This window comes from Antedon bifida, chromosome 3 (genome assembly GCF_963402885.1).
Source record: "Antedon bifida chromosome 3, ecAntBifi1.1, whole genome shotgun sequence".
NCBI lineage: Eukaryota > Metazoa > Echinodermata > Crinoidea > Comatulida > Antedonidae > Antedon > Antedon bifida.
In genome coordinates this window covers 4,646,290-4,666,960 of record NC_136228.1, presented here as the reverse complement: position 1 = coordinate 4,666,960, position 20,671 = coordinate 4,646,290, and the positions used below count along the sequence as shown (strand labels likewise).

General features: G+C 33.5%; 5 protein-coding genes across 7 annotated transcripts in view; 4 read left to right on the top strand and 1 right to left on the bottom strand.

The window, feature by feature from the left end:
* LOC144837265 (early estrogen-induced gene 1 protein-like) overlaps positions 1-20,671 on the bottom strand; it is a 38,993-nt gene that overhangs the window by 17,980 nt on the left and 342 nt on the right. Inside the window, exons 1-2 of one of the 3 annotated variants that reach the window (XM_078692315.1) lie at positions 17,110-17,169; positions 1,815-1,935 (exon numbers count right to left, since the gene is read on the bottom strand). In XM_078692315.1, coding sequence (XP_078548441.1) covers positions 1,815-1,935; positions 17,110-17,141 — 153 coding nt within the window. In that variant the 5' untranslated portion in view covers positions 17,142-17,169. Of the gene's footprint in view, positions 1-1,814; positions 1,936-5,163; positions 5,717-17,109; positions 17,170-20,671 lie in introns of those variants that run through there. The other 2 variants (XM_078692314.1, XM_078692316.1) reach the window with 2 other exon arrangements.
* LOC144836991 (uncharacterized) lies at positions 7,090-9,517 on the top strand. Its single transcript, XM_078691957.1, has 2 exons — positions 7,090-7,283; positions 8,893-9,517. Exons 1-2 carry the CDS (start codon positions 7,090-7,092, stop codon positions 9,509-9,511), a joined length of 813 nt encoding a protein of 270 aa, XP_078548083.1. The 3' UTR covers positions 9,512-9,517.
* Positions 10,060-11,138, top strand: LOC144836989 (uncharacterized). The gene is made up of 3 exons (XM_078691955.1): positions 10,060-10,084; positions 10,439-10,519; positions 10,783-11,138. The coding sequence occupies exons 1-3, from the start codon at positions 10,060-10,062 to the stop codon at positions 11,079-11,081; spliced, it is 405 nt and encodes a 134-aa protein (XP_078548081.1). The 3' UTR covers positions 11,082-11,138.
* Positions 12,015-16,533, top strand: LOC144837579 (uncharacterized). Its single transcript, XM_078692764.1, has 6 exons — positions 12,015-12,277; positions 13,220-13,833; positions 14,252-14,305; positions 14,586-14,681; positions 14,780-14,869; positions 15,740-16,533. Exons 1-6 carry the CDS (start codon positions 12,072-12,074, stop codon positions 16,099-16,101), a joined length of 1,422 nt encoding a protein of 473 aa, XP_078548890.1. The 5' UTR covers positions 12,015-12,071; the 3' UTR covers positions 16,102-16,533.
* LOC144837264 (uncharacterized) lies at positions 16,835-20,652 on the top strand. Its single transcript, XM_078692313.1, has 5 exons — positions 16,835-17,282; positions 18,005-18,615; positions 19,234-19,287; positions 19,659-19,745; positions 19,887-20,652. Exons 1-5 carry the CDS (start codon positions 17,077-17,079, stop codon positions 20,234-20,236), a joined length of 1,308 nt encoding a protein of 435 aa, XP_078548439.1. The 5' UTR covers positions 16,835-17,076; the 3' UTR covers positions 20,237-20,652.

The following is a 20,671-nucleotide window of genomic DNA, read 5'->3' as shown; positions in this document are numbered from 1 at the left end:
ACTGAGAGATCAAAGTGAAATGTACTAGTACAGTTCATGTACGTTTGCTAGGGTATCCTAAGTGTGAGATATTAGAGAGAGAGGAGACAACCTTTAATAAACAGTACTTTAAGAGGTTATGAAGTGGCTCCTTGTGGGTGCTGGAGGTGACATCAAGGGCCTAGATGGAAAGAGATAACATAAACATCACAACTCATTTTACTAACAATGTTTTGCTAAACTTTTAAATCATAAAATGTACCAATTCATAAGTATTTGTATTTTGTTTGTCATTATTTAAATTTAATAATTTTGATTACCAGCCACAAAACTCAAATTCATTTTTAATACAATAATTACAATGGTGTAATACTGTATTATTATTTGCCAGTTGCTGGCAAAACGCTTTGAACAATGAAGTAAAATGCTAATTTTCAGTATTCACAATCACAGTACTGTCTTGATTAACAAGAGGGCTTTAGTGAAACTGAAAATAATAATAATCATTTGATAGAAGGTCAAGTAGAGGTCGTCTGTAATTGGACAATCAATACAGAGTAATAATGAACATGGGGGCCAGGGACAAACAGCTAATATACAATGGCAGCTACTACTACAGATATAGTACATGTCATAACAATACAATCACAGCTGTCACCAAAACACATCCTAAACAATACAATATGAATACTGAACACAAAGGGATGAGTTGAAATGTGTTCAACCATGATATTCATCTGTGTGAAGACACTATACAGTATTTGTTCATCATACACAGTGTTAGAGATGATACACAATTTGAAATTTTACAAATGTCAAAATATATATTCCTATTGTTAAAGTTATCATCCCAAATTATTATACAGACTAATATACTTGTAGTGTACAGTGTTTAAAATTTTACAAAATAAAAATACATTTGAAAATTATTACAGGCCAAAAAAATATATAAAATTTTTTAAGCATCACGCTACCCACGACTGATTTTCGAGCCACCTGTTTTTAAAATTGTATCTAAAAAAAATGACCAATAAAAAACAAATAAAAATTCAACACTTATACAATACAAATATATTTTTAAAATTTATTATCTATTCAAATCCAGCTTTTTGATTAAGGTTTGCTATAATACTAATACTGTTATTCAATATGTGATAAAGTTGTAATTTACGACCTACTGTACCTGTACTATACTACTATTTATTATTAATATTTATTATTTGTTTGTTCTTTCTATTTTGGTAGTCTGATTATTAACGTTCCATATTTATATTTAATGAATACTAAACATTTTTAATTGATTGGTTTAAGAAGTTTTGGGGATGTCAGGAATACTAAAGAATGTTTCTCAAAGTGTGTTCTTTCAAATCTGTCAACAAGTGAAAACATGCTAACAGAAACTGGAAATAATTTCATGGGTGGATTGCTTTTAAGTGGTTTACCTTGAAGTTTAGAAATGGTGTTGAAATGGAGAGTAAGAACCACTTAAAAAATTGTTTGACTTTCCCAGAAACAAATGAGGGAAAATGGTTTAATAATACAACCAATCCTAATCAGGAGAACATGTTCACACTTGTTGGGCTTTTCCAGAAAGGTACAATCAATTTATACATGTAGGATAATTTTTGTTTCTTTAAATGGCTACCAACACTTTGTATTATATTAAACCACATTTAAACACTGAAAGAAATCATTTTAAAAATTAAAAAAATAAAAAAATTTGAGAAAAAGAACATTTTTTGAGTAAGAAAAATATATTAATTTTTTATTTGCTCTACGAATGGATCACTTGAATGGGGTAATTCTTTATTTCTCTCGCCAGAAATATTATTTACCTTTCGTATTGAAACTCTACACGAGCAACTGTCTAATATACCAGTAGTAGCGTTGGCACTCATCTTGCAGTGGAACTTAAACCTAGCTCCCCAGTTTACTGAATTGTTCACAACTTCTTCTCTGAAATAATAAAAGAAACTCACGTCACTATACGAAGAAAATTCTTCTGGCTTTACACAAAAGAAAGTGGTCAATAATAACTGTTAGTTGTTACATAGTACGTGGGAAATTCCAATTACTGTAGAATCTAGATTGATTGTCATTATAATCAATTTCTGAACAATTACACTGGTTAACATGAAAAAAGGAATGATAACAGTTTACAATAGTATAGAAATCAATGGGTATGAGGTAGATATGATCAAACTGATTACACATACAAACCACTGTGTGGTTCAAAGAAATTAGATGATAATGAAGTTGATTAATGATACAGATTAGTGGAGAATGATGTCTTTGATGGGAATTCAAACCAGAAGAGGTTTTGACCGTCAGTACAGTTACCTTTCAGATTGTCCTAGCAAAACTCTGAAGTTTACACACACCGGGGCACATATCATACAAAGTGCTTGTGTTGATGTTCCCAGTATTGTAAGGCGATATGTAAAGGATTTTTTTTTTTTTATTTTAATAATACTGTTTATCACAGAAAACTAGGTACGAAATGTAAGACTAATACTCTGTCTACTGTACACTATCAAAAATAGTTTGACAAAAAAGTGATGTGCCCAAATATGGTAGTGATATGCCCAAATATGGTAGTGATAATATGACATCATCATATCCATATGTGGGCACATCAAAATTGTTGTCAATGTCTGTATGTCAGTAAGTTTGATAGTGCACACAGGGCTTTAATAAGAGTACTATACAGTACAGTAATCATCTTTAAGTTATCTCTTCATATTTTAATATACTGAATGTTTAAATGAAAATGGTGAAAAACTGAAATAAGAAAATTTGTATTTTTAAAAATATTTCCAATTATAATGACCTTTTCAGCCTCTCTTTACTAGATTTGGTAGGCATGACTAGCGTACTCTTAATTTTCTATAAATAATTTAAGAAATGTCAATGGGTGTTTACAGGACATGAGTGCTAAATTCCTATCTCTACAGTAGTTCATTGGCCTGATTCATCATAATGAATAAAACTTATTTCAATCCTACACAGAAGCTCTACAGTAGATTTTTATCCCTTATACAGCAGCCAATAGGAAACAGTTTACAGGTAAAATAAAAAACCACAAATATTAATAAATGGTGTCAGCCCTAATACAGTACTGTTATTAGGAAATTATCAGTTTTAGGTTTTATATTCAACAGATTCTTTTATGACAGTAAACATTTTTTAATATATAAATTGTTAAATTCTCAACACATTTACATTACTGTACAAGAATTTAAAGTACGTGTCCTAAATCTAACCAAACATGCATGGTATTTTGGTGTATTGAAATAAAATTACTGTACAATTCTGTTACTCATTGAAAGAAATTGAATGACCTGACCAATCAAAGATAATTCTCAACCACAATAATGCTTTGAATTGAATACTTACAAAACAGTTTAGTGTGAAAACTATTTAAAAATAATTGCTTAATTAAGTCAAATCAGTAAAAAATAAAATTCTTCAAATAAAAAATAAATGCAGGACTTAATAATTACATACAGTATGATAATAAGGAAACAGACACTTTATAAATCAAACGTAAACAAATTGTTTAGCCATTTAAAAATTATTCATTTATAATAAATAAGTAATCAAATTGTTGAAAGAATGTAAAAACAATAGCTGACAGGAAATAATGAATACAGAACTGTACAGTAAATTAAATAATTAGTCAGTATCAAGGAATCAGGGAGTTCCTTCACTCTTTCCTGGTCAGTATTTAGAACCATACAGTACACTACATCCAGTACAGTAAGTAAGTCAGTAGATTCAAGCCAGTCCCCCTAAATATTGAAGATAGGACCATTTAATTACAAAGCTAAGCACTTTATTTGTTTTAAAACATTTTTAGGACCTCCCCGCCCCCATTTTCAAAATCCTGGTTCTGCCACTGTGTAAGTGCTGGGAAGTTTTTGGAATTCATTTTATTTTATTTAAAACATATTTATACAGGATTAAAAAAATCAGGTATAGATGTACAGTAGCACCTGTTTTATATGGTTCTGTGTTAGGTAGCCTACCTGAGTAAGTACTAAGTAAGTACAGTAAAAAGAGTTCATTAATTACTGTGATTAGTGGAGTGTGGCAAACTGTATAGTTGGTTCAAGGTAGAAAGGGTAGTCATGTTCAATGACAACTCTAAATCTACTTGTACTTTCACTGTACAACAATGAGGTTTTTTTTGAGTAGGTGCAATCTTGTTCGTCATGGTTATCATAGCATAACATTCAATAAAATCTGTTTACTAATACCATTGTGTCCTCATGCAGCAAGTGCCCGTGGGCTTAATTCTTAAGAACTGTACTGTATTGGGAAATACCTTTTGGAAACTTTGTATTTAATCATTTTTTTTTACATATTTGTATAAACCAACCACATTTTTGAACTGCAATCTAGAATACATTTCCGGATCCCTTTTTAGGCAGTACAGGAAAGATGGAGCAAAACATTTTGATACAATTTATAAATGTATTAATTACAGTGGCTACATCTACTGTAGGCGTACAGTAGATGCAATCCACATGCTATATCTACGAAGATCGGGTCTCCGTCATAAAAAAAAAAAAAATAGCATCTCACTAGGTCAATTGTGAGAAAAGATCAATAAAAGAGAATGGTATTGATACAATTGGTTTTGTGATATTGTGATACCTTGCACTGTCCATTCAGCAATTTCAACTGGCTTAAAATGTACCAATATCATAACACATTGGCAATGACTGGTCTTCTATCAAAAGCCATATAGCACCCCTGATATTACAGTCTGTAGATATTTTATTTACTCCAAAGCGTAGATGCAGCCACTTTACTAATTATTAATACAGTGGTAGGCCTACTGTTAGAATATTAACTCCCTATTTCTTACCTTATATATTATTACCTTTAGTAAAGTTAAGATGGGTTTTTAAACTCGTAAAGAGCCTCTTCTCTCATATTTGTGTGTGTGTGCATTTGCCAAGTTTGTTTTTGAATGAGTTAGTTTACACACTCTTGCTATTGACAACCAATTCAGGCAGTGAGTTCCACATTAGTCATTAGAATTACTCTTGTGTTCCATTTAGTTGAGTTCAATCTAGGTAGGTTTCTTTAATTTTAAAGTTGAGGCTTGAGTGATATTAAACTGTTTATTAATTTAATTAATTACATTTAATTTAAATAATTTCATTCATAACTTACCTTGAAGACAGCTCGGAAAATGTACCTCCATCCAGTAATCGTACTTTTGCAAAAAGTACACAATTCACGAACGGTATGGAATCTAGTTGGCAAACCTCAAAATTTACTTGGAATTTAAATTTCTTTTTCTTCATCATGTTTTCACAGATATTACAACGTTTTTATTATAAAAGATTTCATGAATATTTTAAATCTTTCAATCAGTCGTAAGTACAATCTATCTTTGGTTAATAAAATCCGTGCTAGGCACCTGTAAACTCAATATTTCCACTCAATAATACTGGGATGAACAAACACTGCCCTGCGAAAATCCTGCTGTGAGCCAGCTGACCACGTAGTAGACCGGCCTAGGCTGGCATCTGCTGGGCTGGGTGATATAACCTTACGTGCATATAAACCATATAATCCTTCGCATTCAAATACACTTATTAAACGGTTGTACATCTATAAAATACCTTAGAGTTACATACTGTCATATATTGTTAATATTCTGTGAACTTCAACAATAAATTTAAAGAAAATCGGTGACGTTTTTATTGTTTTGTGTGTGTTATAAAAACCGTCGCGAACTTCAGCAACCACAACGTAGTGTGTCGTGACGCATGCGCATTTGCACGTGTGTGATGGGCCGCCAGTTTGATTATTTTATTTATTTTTTAAATTTATTTTATTGTTTCTCACTTGTGTAAAACAGTGAAACGTTAAACACTGTCATTAAATAAAAATACATTAAAAGCAAAAGTTAAAAACAAAGTCCTAAATAAATAGATATAATAAATATCACCGTTAAAATCAAGTAAATATAGTTTTTGCGGTGTTTGCCTTTCTTACTTTTTGGAAAAGTCCCAAAGAGGGGGTAGTATATTTTAACATACTATTTTTTGGGGGACTTTTGGGACTTAAAATAAGTACAGTACAGAGTTTCAATGGCTCTGAAATAATACTCTGATAGCGTCGGAGAAGAACTTGTACCACCGATCCAAGTTAGCTGCGTTTTTCCCCGTCAAGGATCACTTTGAAGGTGGGGTCAGACGGAAAACAGCTAAAGGAATTAAGGAATTATTAATACATAATATACATACGATACAAAATATATTTATTGTTGTCACTTCTGGAAATAGCACAGTAGGCCTATAGCTTACGATACATTCCTGATGTAATGATAAAACAAGTGAAATAAAAATTAAAGATTATATTATAAAAAAATAAAGAAAAACTAATTTGTTTAAAAGTTTTGTTGAATATGTCAATAACAATTTTAATGTCACATAATAGTTATTCACTTTGACAACAAATTGGATCGAAAAATACAAACCGTAATTTAAAGCAAAATATACTTAAATTGACTAGAAGTCAATATGGGGTTTTGATTGAATTTACCATTATGACGTTGTCTTTTCAGTTTTTATTTCAACAGAAGTGATTGACTGCGAAAATGGGATATTCAAAGTCTTTTTTATGAATCTTCATTGTTCATGTTTTTGGAGGACAAAGCATGAGGTATTGCACAAGGAATCGTCAAAGTTATAGCATAAAAAAACAAGTGTGAGTAAATTAATTTCTTAATCTATTTGTACTGCACTTTTTAGGGCGTAAATGGCATTTGAATATAGTAAAAATATTCTTATATTATACTTTTATTTCTTTCGGTTCCTCATATATATGTTTATAGTACCCAGTGCCCGTCAGAGAACATGGTACATATTCAATTCAAGTTTACAACATTTATTTTATTTCCAAAAATAATAATATAATTCTTTTCAGGATTGTTAATTGTTTTGATGATCTTTGACCCATGTCTCAGAACGCAACAGTTAAAACTAATTCGACGTAAGATCCTATGATCTGGTTTTCCCCCGGAAAGTTTAGAAAATAGTCATGTAAAACAGTTTCTCTTCTCATTGATTTCTTCAACACGGATCAAGGATGAAGGGACTCCAGCAGATTATTCTGACAAATGTCAATGGATCTACTATACAGCATATTCAGGAATCAATTGAATCACATGGGGATGAAGAAAATACTAAAAAATGGACAATCATTGCCGACAAAATCAAATCAGATGGATCGGTTGCCGTCGAAATATTCCAAGAGCACACATGCGGTTGTTCTTGTTGGAAGTAAGTTCGATTTCTCACGAATTATTTTTGAAAAGATAAATGTTATATGTATACTATTCAAAATGTTGCTCTTATTTATTTGAATATGCATTATTCAGTGTTTTTTTGTACCGACGTATTATTAAACAAAATGTTAAACTATTTTTTTAGCCATTCACATGATATTGGCTATTTCATGTTTGAGGTTGATCATATGTCTATGATGGTTATATGTCAAAGAAGTGTTTTTCTTTTAAATTGAAACGACACCTCTTATCCAGTTATGTGTAATTATCCTTTCACTTATTGTAGTTTATATATTTAGCATTTTTTGGTACCCTGAAACTAAAAGTCTTAATTATTGATTTTGTCCTGTTTCCGGTTCCCGTGTTGTCCTGTTTTCTTTTTCAGTTTTTATGGGCTGCCTTATACAAGCTTCGCTTTTTTGTATTGTTGGCCCTCTTATTTTAATCATATTTATAACTGTTTTTTTATTTTTATATTCTATGAAAGAGAAGAGAAATAAATGTTACTTTGATTGACTGATATATAATCTATGGTTGTACTTTAACAAGTAAATGTTGCAGCCACTCCCGGCGGCAGATCGTTATTTAGGAAGTTATATAGCCAACATGAACAAGTAAATACATATGCCTAGGCCTATCAATCGAGGGAAAATGATCGGAAGCGCGAATGTATAGGTTAGTTTGTATAGGCCTATCTCGTGTTTGATATTTTGTCTTTCTACAGTTAGTGACATGATCTTCGTTTTCTAAAATGACTGTACTTGTCTATAATATACTATTTAGCAAACGACATTAGTTTATTTATACTATATTTATTTGTTAACATTATACAGATGGATAATAGTTTATATAATAATGTTATCATAATAAATCATTTTACTAACATTATTTAACCAGTGTGTGGATTAACAGTTTTGGGGAAGATGGCAAAATCAGCACTGTGGTCAAGAGTTGTCAAAAAATATAGATTATCTGATAAAAATCCTAGAAATTTCCCAGGCTGTTTTTAATTTTAATTTAAGTTTTAAATTAATTAACTGATAATATATGTATATGCACCTCCCATAATGTTGCCAAATAAGTATGACTTTCTGAGAAAGTCCAGACGTATCTAACTAAAGTCACCAGGCACTCAAATAAAATCGATAAAGAGTAGGGTCCATGCAAAACAGAGGGTTTATTAAATCAAATGATTCTGAACTTCCTAGTGCTGATATAAACTACACAAATTACACAATTAATTTTATGCGGTCGACACAACGTACAGCGCAACAACCGAAAGCTTGGTTCCCACTAGCGACGCATCGTAACGCAACGTAAGAACATGCCCTTCCAATTGTGTTTTCCCCCGCCTGCGTGAAATCAAACCTGCGATGTTGGCAGTACTGCTTTCGGTTCCCACTTGTGATTACGCAATACAGCACTTTGCGTCACCACGCTTAAAAGTTAAATTCATTCGTACAAAAATGATAGCATGTTACAAGTACATCATATATGATGTACTGATCCCCTCTTCATCAATTGATATAAGTTTACAAACATTCTAGGAGCTATTGTGAAGCGGTTGATCTCGGATGTAATATTCTTTTCATATTATTATTCAGAATGATGTTTGGAAATATGAAGCTTGTTATTCCTGCTATCCCGGTAATTACAGTTTTATTCAGGGATACAGATTCAGAAATCAACAAGCCTATAGCGTCGTACCTAGAAAGCTTACAAGAGAACGAGGATGGCGACCGACAACGCGCACTTGAAGAGGCATCAACAAAATGGAAGATGGCTCGCGACAGATTGGTACAACAACTACAGGTGGTTGCCATAGAAGTCAGAAATCACAGAAAGCGATCGAATAAGACAAAAGTAGCTGGTGCTGTAGTGTCGGTGGGTGGTACAATTTTGGGTATTGTTGGATTGGGCTTATCAATCGCAACTTTTGGAGTTGCATCACCAATAATGATAGCTGGAGGTACCATTGCGGGTGCAGGTGGAGTTACGGTAATTGGTTCCTCAATTGCAGCTGAATTATTTTCAAGCCGAGGAGCCAAAGAAGCTGATAAATTGATAAACGAGTGTAACGTCACGTTTGCTAATCTGCAAGAAGTTCGTAAGAAATACCAGGATGATCTGAGAGTTCACATGAAGTTTGCACAAATGATTGATAAAGTTCGTATCGTTTTTGAAAAAGTTGAAGATTCCATCAGAATTATTATAAGTAAGTAATTATAATATCGTGAATGGTTATCGAGATTAATGAATTGTATTCTTCTAATTATTATCATTAATAACTTAGACTCACTCTATGAATAACACCGTTTTCTTGGTCTTTACTATCACACCCTACTTTAACAATTAATTACAAGGGCCGTATGACAGAAGATGTTCTCATCCCCGTACTGCTGCTATCAATGGACCTTATTTTACAAAAATGATCCTTCAAAAATGATAAAATATTATGTATTAATCATAATTACTTTTCAATATAAAAACGTTTCAGTTATCGGAAACAAGATCAGCACGCAATTTATTGGTACCATTAAAAACGACATTGTTAAAGGTAATACAAAATTTTATCGTTAATTATCAAGCGAAAATGACAATGTCATGTTAATAAGAGAAGCCAAGTAATCTGCTTTTCCTTTTTGCTAGTCGATAGAATTAGGCCTAACATAAATAATAATAATATTATTATCCTGGATTAATATAGCGCCTAATGTTGTGAAACCTCTAAGCGCTGTACATAAACTAATACGATAAAAGGTATTCCAACCATGCAAAAAAAAAACCCAAACCGAAGTAAGGGGATACGCCCTCGTCGCTAACCAGGGATTGGTCTAATTGCACCAGTTTTGTCTCGGTCATCCCGGATTCAGGCGCCTCCTGCCCTACTTAAACTAGATCTAAAACAATCTAGGTGGCATGGAAAAGGAGAAAAAAGGGGATTAATATGCTTTTATAAACAAGTATGTCTTAAGAAGCCTCTTAAAAAGAGCCACATACTGTCCATCTTTGATGCAGTTTGGAAAAGAATTCCAAAGCATAGGAGCTGCATAAGATAATGCACGGTGATCATATGAGATGGTCTTCACTTTAGCAGGAACAAGACGATTCTGAGAAATACATACATTTTGAATATTAACTTTACTCTAGTCTTTAGATCTGGTTCTAAAATCGAAATATCTGATGCTGGTAAGGCCGTCACTGGAGTTCTGCGATTTACGGCATCAACAGGTAAGATCCACATAAAGACATGCGAGAAATGTTTATCTTTATTGCATACATACTGTACCCTCGTCCTTCGGATGTGACGTAAAGCTGTTGATCCCGCATAGGCACAGTGTACGTTTCTCCTGGTGTGTTGATCTTGGTGCCATGGGTCCGTTTGAGGGCCTAATCCGAACTTCCTCAGTTTCCAGTTAAGCTTGAGGACGATACTAAATACCTTACCTTAGATAAATATGACATTTTCAATATAACGTTTTCAATTTGTTTAGTTGGAAGAACTCTTGATGAAATTGGTGGAGCTACATTTCGGGTAGCTGGCATGTCGCTTAAAATAGCTGGAATTGCCCTTGCTGGAGTGGCCATTATATTCGACATGCACACACTCATCACAACATCAATTGATATACATAAGGGTAATCTTGACAAAGCTGCTGATGAAATCGAAAAGATTGCAGAAAATTTAAAAAATATGAAACCACCAACGGCTGAAGATACAATGATTGACTCATTAAAATCAGTTGCAGATGAACTTGAAATACCATGTGACGTCGTAGACATCGATAACTAGGGAAGAATTAGTAACCATGATAATTATCATCGATGATTACGACCATTAGGCTTTATGTTTTTTCTCAATGATCAGGCATATATTATTTTTGTTTGAATTGACAAAGATCAGTCCATCAGCTGGTCCAGAATAATTAAAATTATTATAAAAAAAACCAAAACCAAACAAAATATGATGTAATAAGAATGATCTTTAAAACATTAATGATATAATATGCAAGTATACATGCAAACCGTAACTACATTATAGAATTACGAAAATCAAACTTTAGAAGTACTAATAATAATAATAATAATAATAAAGGCGCGGTGTATGAGAGAGCTCAATTTGAAAGAAAAAGATGAGTTTTCAAGGCAGATTTTAAAGGCGATAGTAGGTGGATACTAGAAATGTGATAATATTGTAAGAAACATTGTATACAATTACATTTAATCAATTGAATAAAATATTTTTTTTATGCTTACAAAACAATAATAGCATAGCGTCAAATTTATTTGATGAATAATGCTTTGTTCCCACTGGGAGATGCAACGCAAGGACGTAGACGCAACGCAAACGAGTTGACCAATGACAAGGACTTTCGAATAAATCCATCGCTTGTGATTGGTCAAATCCTTTACGTTGCGTTACGTCATTGCGTTACGTCGTTGTGTTACGTCTCTAGTAAAAACCAAGCATTAATTGTTTTTTGATCGAAACACAAACGTGCACAAGGCAATTCATTGTCTGTTTGTAGAAAATAACCTAAACCTGACGAGACACTGATCATCAACATCACCCAGAACCACCATGTTTAATTCGTTCTCTATCTATAAATAGCACTGGTTTTCACAGCAAGGCTAAAAATAAACACGTACCCTCTTTTGTTCATTTCCCATAAAGTATTATTTTCATGCATGGGTTTGTCGATTGTTCCGTATTGGTACAAAGGAATGAAACCTAGTTTATTTACATTACTACTATGCTTGCTGTCTAAAAACAAAATTACAAATGGCGAGCCGTAGACAGGGAATAGAATTGTACCTGACCAATATTGATGCGCCTACTTCAGAAATTATTCAAACATTAATCAGACGTCACGGCAATGATGAAGATTTTATCACATGGTTATCCATTGCAGAAGAGATCACCTCACGTGAATGTGAACTTACAGTGAAAATATTTCAAGAAAATAGGAATGGTTCTACTTCTTGGAGGTAAGTTAATTCTCTATCCTGAATGGCTACAGTGGAAAGTACCATTTGGTAATGGAAATGATTATAAAAAACAGATGTTATATTTATTATTATTATTACGCAATTGCGGCCGGAAATGATATTATAAGTAGGCCTATATTGTTTTAGACATTCTGAACCTCCTTGGCTGATATTGACTTTGCCTGAAAATCCTGCACTAGCCACAACCCGAGATACATTAGAGCTTCATCTAGTGGGGAGTTTCCTGTTCACAATCGTCACATTCAATTGATTAACCGAGTAGGCCTACCTCGTAAATACTTTACTATACAATTTTTCGATTGGCCTTGGCTTTTCGATATTATCGTTTTTAGTCCCTTTGTGTTCCTACATTCAGAACGAATGACTTGTTTATTTGCTTACATACGTGTCGAAATCTATCTCACCTTTATAATATGTAGGCTAATTTCATTGACGTGAAAGTGGTTTTGTTGCTCTTGTTTTGGCCATAAAAGTGTTAAGAAAGGAAGGAAAGCCATGCCAAAGCGTCGGTTAAATGTGTTATATATACGATTCACATCATTTTACTTCTTTTACTTCTTGCTTCATCAAAAAGTTTCCACTTTTAAGATGTACTGCACATAAAATGAAAACCAATCACAGCTCAGGAGAAAATGCTTTGGCCTATTTACACCATAAGACATGAAATAAAGTCACGGTATACTGCACCTATTCACTCTTGCAAAGAAAACAAGGCCATATACATAGCTGCAGTCGCGTGCTCAAATTTGAGTTAGTGTTTACGACCAACCGACCGACCATCCGACCGATACAATTAGCTGTAGAGTCGCGTTGCACGCGACTAAAAATGATGACATTTTTGTATTCACCTGAATGAATTCGCCCAGTGGAAAAAGTATTAGCATTATTAATCTTTATCTTTTAAGCAAACTTATTTTGCAGAATGGGGTTTGACATCATGAATGTTGTTATTCCTGCCATACCAGTGATTGAAACGTTTCTTAGTGGCATGGGCCGAACCAACAGATTTAAAAGAAATTGGGCGTTAGACTACCTAAACAGTTTACAACGGATGGAGAATGACCGACTCGTGATTGACGGTGCGTTAACTCAATGGAAGATAGCTCGGCAAACATTACTGGAACGACTACGTGTAATAGCTTTGGAGATAAGAAATCACAGAAAGAACTCAAGTTATGCTAAGATAATCGGTGCTACAACGTCACTGGGTGGAACACTGGCAGTTGTGGTTGCATTAGCCACAGTTACTGTAACTGCTGGTGCGGCTACGCCTTTTCTGGTGGGTGGAGGTGTTGCCGGAGTTCTAGGTGGAGTCACGGCTGGTGGTGCGTCGATTGCGGCTGATGTACTGTCGAAGAAAGGAGCCGAAGAAGCCAACAGACTGGTTGATGAGCATAATACGGCATTCTCTAAACTATGTCAAGCTCAAAAAACATACCAAGATGGCATAAGAACCCATATTGAGATTATAGAGACGGCTGGCAGAGCAGTGGTATTTGTCAAGAGAGTTAGAAATGCAACCACGGTTTCTCTATGTAAATATATAGTTTTTAAATAACATTTTTATCTAAAAAATCACATGGTATTTTATATTTTCATAGTACTTCTTATCTGAATAAAACAGATAACGTATACATTCTTTTCTCCTTTTAGAATCAAACTTAACAAAGCAGTGCTACAACAATGACCCGAATAAATCGATATAAAACTGATAAACATAAACGTTGATCATTGATATTGGTGTATTGCAATAAAACGTTCTAATACTCCCTTTTTTTGGTAATTAATTTGTTTATGGATTCGCCTTGCCATATGCAGTTGGTATTTGGAATCAAAGGAAATACATCCTAGGATAATACCCACTATTGAATACCTCCATGATCGAATGCAACAAGCACCTCATCTCATCTCATTGCCTTCATTAAAATCTTTTTTCTTTATCTTGTTCAAAAGGTATGGGAGGAAAAAGCAGAAAGTACATTGGTACAATTAGAAGCATTGCACAAGGTAATATTTACTGTATTTTATTAAACAGTATAATATTACAGAGGTACAAATCCGTATTATACTTAATCACAAAGATGATATCTGGTCAATTGTGTCCGAACCGGTGTCCTTTGAACGATGCTGACCGTGTTGTACTATTTGAAATATTAGACGAGGCGAGTCGACGTAAAGTGTTTCACGTTGCGCGGCTTACGTCCTAATGGGAACCAAGCTAGATGGACATGTTCACGTATAATACACATTGAACACTTAATAAATATTTAATGTTTTTGAAATATAGTTGGAAATGTTCCTGGTACGTTACAAGCTGTTTTCCGGGTCGAGACCGATAGTGGTACTGCCATCACTGTGACAATAGAAAACGTAGCTCAACCAGGTAAGATGAACGGATGTATACTTTCTTCATTCATACATGAATTTGCTTACAATACAAATAAATAAGTGAAATAAACACAACACTATTTTATATTGTAGTTGGAAATGTACAAGTCACGTCACCACCGGGTTTCAACAAGCTGGAGACGAATAGCGGAGCCGGGGTAATGCAAGCAGCTGTATCGGCAGGTATGGCTTAAGTGGATGATATTTTTATTTTATTTATTTTATTTTTTATTTTAACCATATTTAATGATCCATCCAGCAGCTGATGATCATTTGGGACTCTCAGAACAGATACAATACACAAAATACAACAAAAATAGAAAAGTTAAAGAAAAACAAAAACCAAAAAAAATAAAATAAATTACATGAGAATAAAAATCTGAAAAAGAAAATTTGGCATATAGAAATAACTGATATGTTAAATTAAGCAAAAATATATAATATATATATATACATATTTAGATCTAATATTTTACAATTTAAAACCTGGAAAAGGAATACATAGTTTGGAGAAAAGTCATAAGTCTAGTTTTGAAAGAGGAAAAGGATAAGGAATTGCGGATAGATAGAGGAAGATCATTGTAGAAATGAGGTGCCTTGTAGCTGAAGGAGAGTTTGAAAATTTCAAGAGAGGGTTTAGGAATGTGAAGATTTCCTTTGGAGATTTGACGAGTAGTCATCCTCCCATTGGCAATAATTTTCGTTAGGAGATGGCATAAGCCTTGAGGAGCAAGAAGATTTAGGGTTTTGAAAGTAAGACAACCAAGTTGGTAGTGGAGTCTTTTCTGAAGAGGAATGGTATGGGCTAGTCTAAAGTGATCATCAGAGAGGTGTGACATAGGATGAAGTTTGAGAATAATGCGTAAAGCTCTGTTTTGGATTGTTTTTGTTTACTAGAGAGGTTAACTCGCGAGAGAGTGAAACTCGCGATGCTTTTTCACTTCTTCAAATTTTCTATAGTAGCCCTAGTATTACATAATGTTTCCCAATATTTCAAAATTTGGTGATGAATAAATACTTATTTAATTTCTGGTACTTTTTCTGTTTATAAAGTCGCCAGGGCGTCTATAGGGCTTACGGATAACTTTGCCGAAGCAACCATGACGATAGCTGCCGGTAGTTTGATTCGATCGCTAGGAATGGTGGCTGGATCAATCGCCATTGGATTTGATGTATACACAATCATTTCAACAGCACTAGATATGAACGCGGGGAATCTTGATGAAGCTGCTGCTAAAATTGATCAACTTGTACAGACATTGGAAAACGTTACGCCACCAACGTTAAATGATGTCATCATTGAATCAGTCATCCCAGTTGCGGGTAATCTTGGTATCCCATTTGAAGGGGACTATGTAGTCACCCGCACCGCACATGTGTTCTACTATAAAGAAGAATGGGTGGTCACTTCGTAGAATAAACATGTCTGATCATTAGAACGTTGCAAACGTGTGTGGTTATTACCTTCAAAGTAATCGAAGACAATTCAAACTACTATATTTCCTAGGTACATCAATAACGTATAACCGGAAATAGTTTTTGTTGTATATAGGCCTAACATTTTCAATTCAATGTCCATTTAATGAAAAGCATATCCAGTCTCAAATCAAATTGAGAGGATCCAATAAAAAAATGTGGAATAGACGTTAAAACCCCACGATAGCCGTTGTGTCACTACTTATTTCTGCAATGATTAGCAGCGCTAGCCTACTTAAGTTGTTCCAAAAAAAAAAAGGAGACCTGTTATTCGATTTCGAATTATTGATAGCATCGTGTGTATATTTGTGTTTAGTGAGTTAACTCAAAATAAATTGACTTACCATTAATGTGACAGAACAAAAGTTGATTCCATTAAAAAAAAATGCTTCATTAGTTTATGATATTCTTTGTAATGATTACTCTCGCAAGACACATACAACACACATACAACTACCATGTAAGTAAGAAACATAAAAGTTAATTATTTGGTTAATATGACTTTGTCATTCCAGATCCTTAGCAGTTTTTATACCAAAATATTCACCTCAATAGTGGCCTGTAATTGCCTACGGAAATGTGATTGATTGATTGATACACATTAATTGAATTAAAGAAATTGAGGAAACGTTGGTGAGAATGGACCCAATCCGAAAAGTATAGAACCTTATCTTACTTTGTTAAATACGGTAGGCCACTCAAATATAACATCATTCAAAACCATTTAACCATTTGTAATCTATCGTGCCATTGTCTCCCTATAAATATCAGTGCTGGTTTTTCAGTAAGACTAAAAATACACACGGCGTGATACATTTCTAATATTGTATTATTTTCATAAGTGAGCTGTCGGTTGTCTGTTGTATGTATACCAGAAAAGTGTAAACTTGCTTAGGCCTATAGTTAAATGAAAAATGGTTAGTTCCAAACAGAGAATAGAATTGTACCTGACCAATATTGATGCGTCTACGTCAGACATGATTCACACCCTAGTAAGCCGTCATGGTAATGATGAAGATTGTAATACCTGGTTAACCATTGCAGAAGAAATCACTTCACGTGAATGTGAACTTGCAGTAAAACTATTTAAAGAAAATAGAAACGGTTCTTCTTCTTGGAGGTAATCTTTTTTTAAATTATTATCCTGCATCCGATTGGAAAGATTTGGCGTTGACAGAATGAGGCTGTGATAGAAACAGCTTTTGACTTAATGAAATTGAGGTCATGAGATAGGACTACGTTATTATTATTTATGGTATTGACGTGATTGAACACACACACACTCTAACTGCTTATCTTCAGCAATAGTTGGTAATGAATTTACCTAAAAATCCTGTATTAATTTGCCCCACCTTGAAATTCAGAACCTCTGCAGTATTATTCACAACTGTCAATTAACTCAGTAAACCATAAATAATTTAATATATACAGTTTTTAAACACTGATTTGTTTTCGATATTATGCCTATTTAGTCCTTTTGTTGTGTTCCTAATATTATTTAGAACGGTTGGCTGGTGTAGTATTTGCTTACAGACATGTCAAACTCTATAGGTTATTTGCCATTGTAAAATAGTAATTAATTAATTAATTAGCAAATGAATTATAAAATGTTTTTCCTTAATGTGACATTGTGTTGCTTCTGTTTAGCTCATAATAATTATATACACATGCAAGAACAACTTTAAATCGAAATGAATATAATGTCGCATTTATACAGTCACTCTTTTAAACAATTAAACTCAGATAGAGAGATTATTTTCACTGCAAATCTTTTTTTGTTCATTCGAAATGAAAAAATGCAAAATATAAAACAACATTGTTATATTTAAACTTATTTTACAGAATGGAATTTGACATTATGAATGTTAGTATTCCTGCCATACCAGTGATTGCAACGTTTCTTAGTGGCGTGGGGCAAACCAACAGATTTAAAACAAATTGGGCTTTAGACTACATAAATAGTTTGCAACGGATGGAAGATGATCGATTAGTACTCGAAGCTGCTTTAACTAGATGGAAGATGACTCGGGAAACATTACTGGAACGACTCCGTGTAATAGCTGTCGAGATAAAAGATAACAGACAGAATGAAAGTTATGTTAAGCTACTCGGTGCTGCAACGGCACTGGGTGGTACACTGGCGGTTTTGGTTGCATTGGGGTCATCCGTTATTGCTGGTCCGGCTACGCCTCTTTTAGTGGGTGGATGTTTTTTTGGAGTTCTCGGTAGAGTCACGGTTGGTGGTGCGTCGATTGCGTCTGATGTATTGTCGAAGAACGGAGAAGAAGAAGCCAACAGACTGATTGAAGAAAATAAAGTGGCGTTTTCTGAATTATGTCAAGCTCAAATAAGATATCAAGATGGCATAAGAGCCCACATTGAGATTATACAGAGGATTGACAGAGTCATACTATTTTCCAGAAGAATAAGAAAAGCAACCACAGTTTATCTATGTAAATAAGACATTTATTATACACTTTACTGATTTATGGGAAAAGGTTCTCTAATTCTCTATTTACAATTCATTATTCTTTTGTGATAATCTAGACATTTCTCGTATTTACTGTACCAATTGTATGATAGTTCGGACGTAAAAGTTTAATTATAGTGTAACCGATATGGATTCTTATCCGAGTTTTATAAATTTAGAAAAGAAGAATTTACTTCAATCAAATCTTTATTTTAGTCAGGAAATTTTACAAAGTAAAATATATAAAAGTAATTAGGCCTACCATAGAAATTGTGTTCTTCCACGAGTCCGTGATAAACTACAGTGCGTGACAATCCAAAAGGGAAAAGAGCTGCACAGTTAAACGAATTTTATTGTTTCTATCATAAATTAAAACGCAAGAAAAAGTATGTTCTTTCACGTTGATTGATCATTTCAATGTAAGTGAAGACATTATTCCTTCTCTTTTTACTCTGTTTAGATTTCTATTTGGTTAAAAAACAAAACACTCAAAAGTGTCTCTTAGTACTGAATTCACCAATTAGATCAGATAAGTATTTGGAAAGTTCACATCATTCTCCCCTTCGTTAAATAAAAAATGTATAATTATCTTGTTCATAAGGTATTGGACGAAAAAGCAAGAAGTACATTGGTACGATTTCAAGCATCGCTAAAGGTACCGTCATTACTGTATATTTTAGTATTATTCAAATTACAGAAATAATGCCATTTTTATTTTTAAAAATGTATTTAAAACATATTTATACAGGATAAAAACATATCAGGTATAGATGTATCACCTGTTTTACATATGGTCCTGTTTATAGAAAATAAAAGGTTAAAACATGCATACAGAATTCTGTAAAAACAGTAAAGTAACAAATTAAGTCAAAAATATAGGCCTATGTACATTTATGATAAAAGGAGTGAAAATACAAAATTACAAATTTTAAAATATGTTAATTTGAATGAATTCATTTTGTTTATTTAGTTGTATTTATTTTGCACAAACTGAGTAAATTAAACGATAACTGTTTATGTTAATAGTTGGAAGTTTACCAGGTACGTCACCACCGGTTTTCAAGCTGGAGATGATTAACCGAGCGGACGTAACGCAAACCGCAGTAACAGCAGGTGCGTAGTGTAATGAATTTGTTTGTCATACCGTTTGTTTTAAATACGAGACAAATGTAAGTGATTTCTAATAGTTAAGTTTTTAGAAACATAGGCTAAAATTGTTGCTTTGATTTCTGGTATTTCAATTTTTTTTTACAGTCGTCAGGGCATCAATAGGCCTTACGGATATTATCTCCGTTACACTGGTTCGAACTCTGGGAATGGTGGCTGGATCACTCGCCATTGGATCGGATATATACACAATGATGTCAACGGCATTAGACATAAGCGAAGGGTACCTTGATGAAGCTTCTGATAAAATTGATGACATTGTACAGAAGTTGAGAAAGGTTACGCCACCAACGTTAAATGATATCATTATCGAATCAGTAATCTCAGTTGCGGGTAATCTTGGCATACCATTTGAGGGGGACTATGAAACCACCACCACAAATGCGTTTTACTATAGAGAGGAATGGGTGGTCACTTCGAAGAATAAACATGTCTGACCATTAGAAGGTTACAAATGACGTATGTGGATATTAGTTTTCGTTTAATTTTATTCAAATGGGCTCTCAATGTAAACCCTAGTCTCATCCCTCAAAAGGTTGTTATTGGAAACATGGCATCTGATGTTTTAGTATGTAATACAGGAGCACCACAAGGATGCGTCCTTTCTCCTGTACTGTTCAGCATATATACAAATGAGTTTAAATAGGCCTAAAATTCGTCAGGATCCCGATCTCCTTCTAAATAAATTCTTTAAGCTTAGCCAAACTGATAGACTGATCACTCTGAATCAAAACACTAAATGTTGCCAACAATAATTTGTCTTTAATTCGATTCACGTATTTAATAGCAATTTTGTAATCTACTATTTGCTATGTACATCAATAATGTATATATAGTGTTTAGTGAGTAAACTCAAAATAGACAAATTGACT

What these genes read in the sequence shown, in the direction of transcription:
- LOC144836991 (XM_078691957.1), top strand. Translation starts at nt 7,090, where the DNA reads ATGAAGGGACTCCAGCAGATTATTCTGACAAATGTCAATGGATCTACT. An exon ending in TGCGGTTGTTCTTGTTGGAA is followed by an intron (nt 7,284 to 8,892) that starts GTAAGTTCGATT and finishes ATTATTATTCAG; the next exon opens with AATGATGTTTGGAAATATGA.
- LOC144837579 (XM_078692764.1), top strand. Translation starts at nt 12,072, where the DNA reads ATGGCGAGCCGTAGACAGGGAATAGAATTGTACCTGACCAATATTGAT. An exon ending in TGCAACCACGGTTTCTCTAT is followed by an intron (nt 13,834 to 14,251) that starts GTAAATATATAG and finishes CTTGTTCAAAAG; the next exon opens with GTATGGGAGGAAAAAGCAGA. An exon ending in AATTAGAAGCATTGCACAAG is followed by an intron (nt 14,306 to 14,585) that starts GTAATATTTACT and finishes TTTGAAATATAG; the next exon opens with TTGGAAATGTTCCTGGTACG.
- LOC144836989 (XM_078691955.1), top strand. Translation starts at nt 10,060, where the DNA reads ATGCAAAAAAAAAACCCAAACCGAA. An exon ending in AAAAAAAAACCCAAACCGAA is followed by an intron (nt 10,085 to 10,438) that starts GTAAGGGGATAC and finishes ACTTTACTCTAG; the next exon opens with TCTTTAGATCTGGTTCTAAA. An exon ending in GCGATTTACGGCATCAACAG is followed by an intron (nt 10,520 to 10,782) that starts GTAAGATCCACA and finishes CAATTTGTTTAG; the next exon opens with TTGGAAGAACTCTTGATGAA.
- LOC144837264 (XM_078692313.1), top strand. Translation starts at nt 17,077, where the DNA reads ATGGTTAGTTCCAAACAGAGAATAGAATTGTACCTGACCAATATTGAT. An exon ending in GATTTCAAGCATCGCTAAAG is followed by an intron (nt 19,288 to 19,658) that starts GTACCGTCATTA and finishes TTATGTTAATAG; the next exon opens with TTGGAAGTTTACCAGGTACG. An exon ending in GCAAACCGCAGTAACAGCAG is followed by an intron (nt 19,746 to 19,886) that starts GTGCGTAGTGTA and finishes TTTTTTTTACAG; the next exon opens with TCGTCAGGGCATCAATAGGC.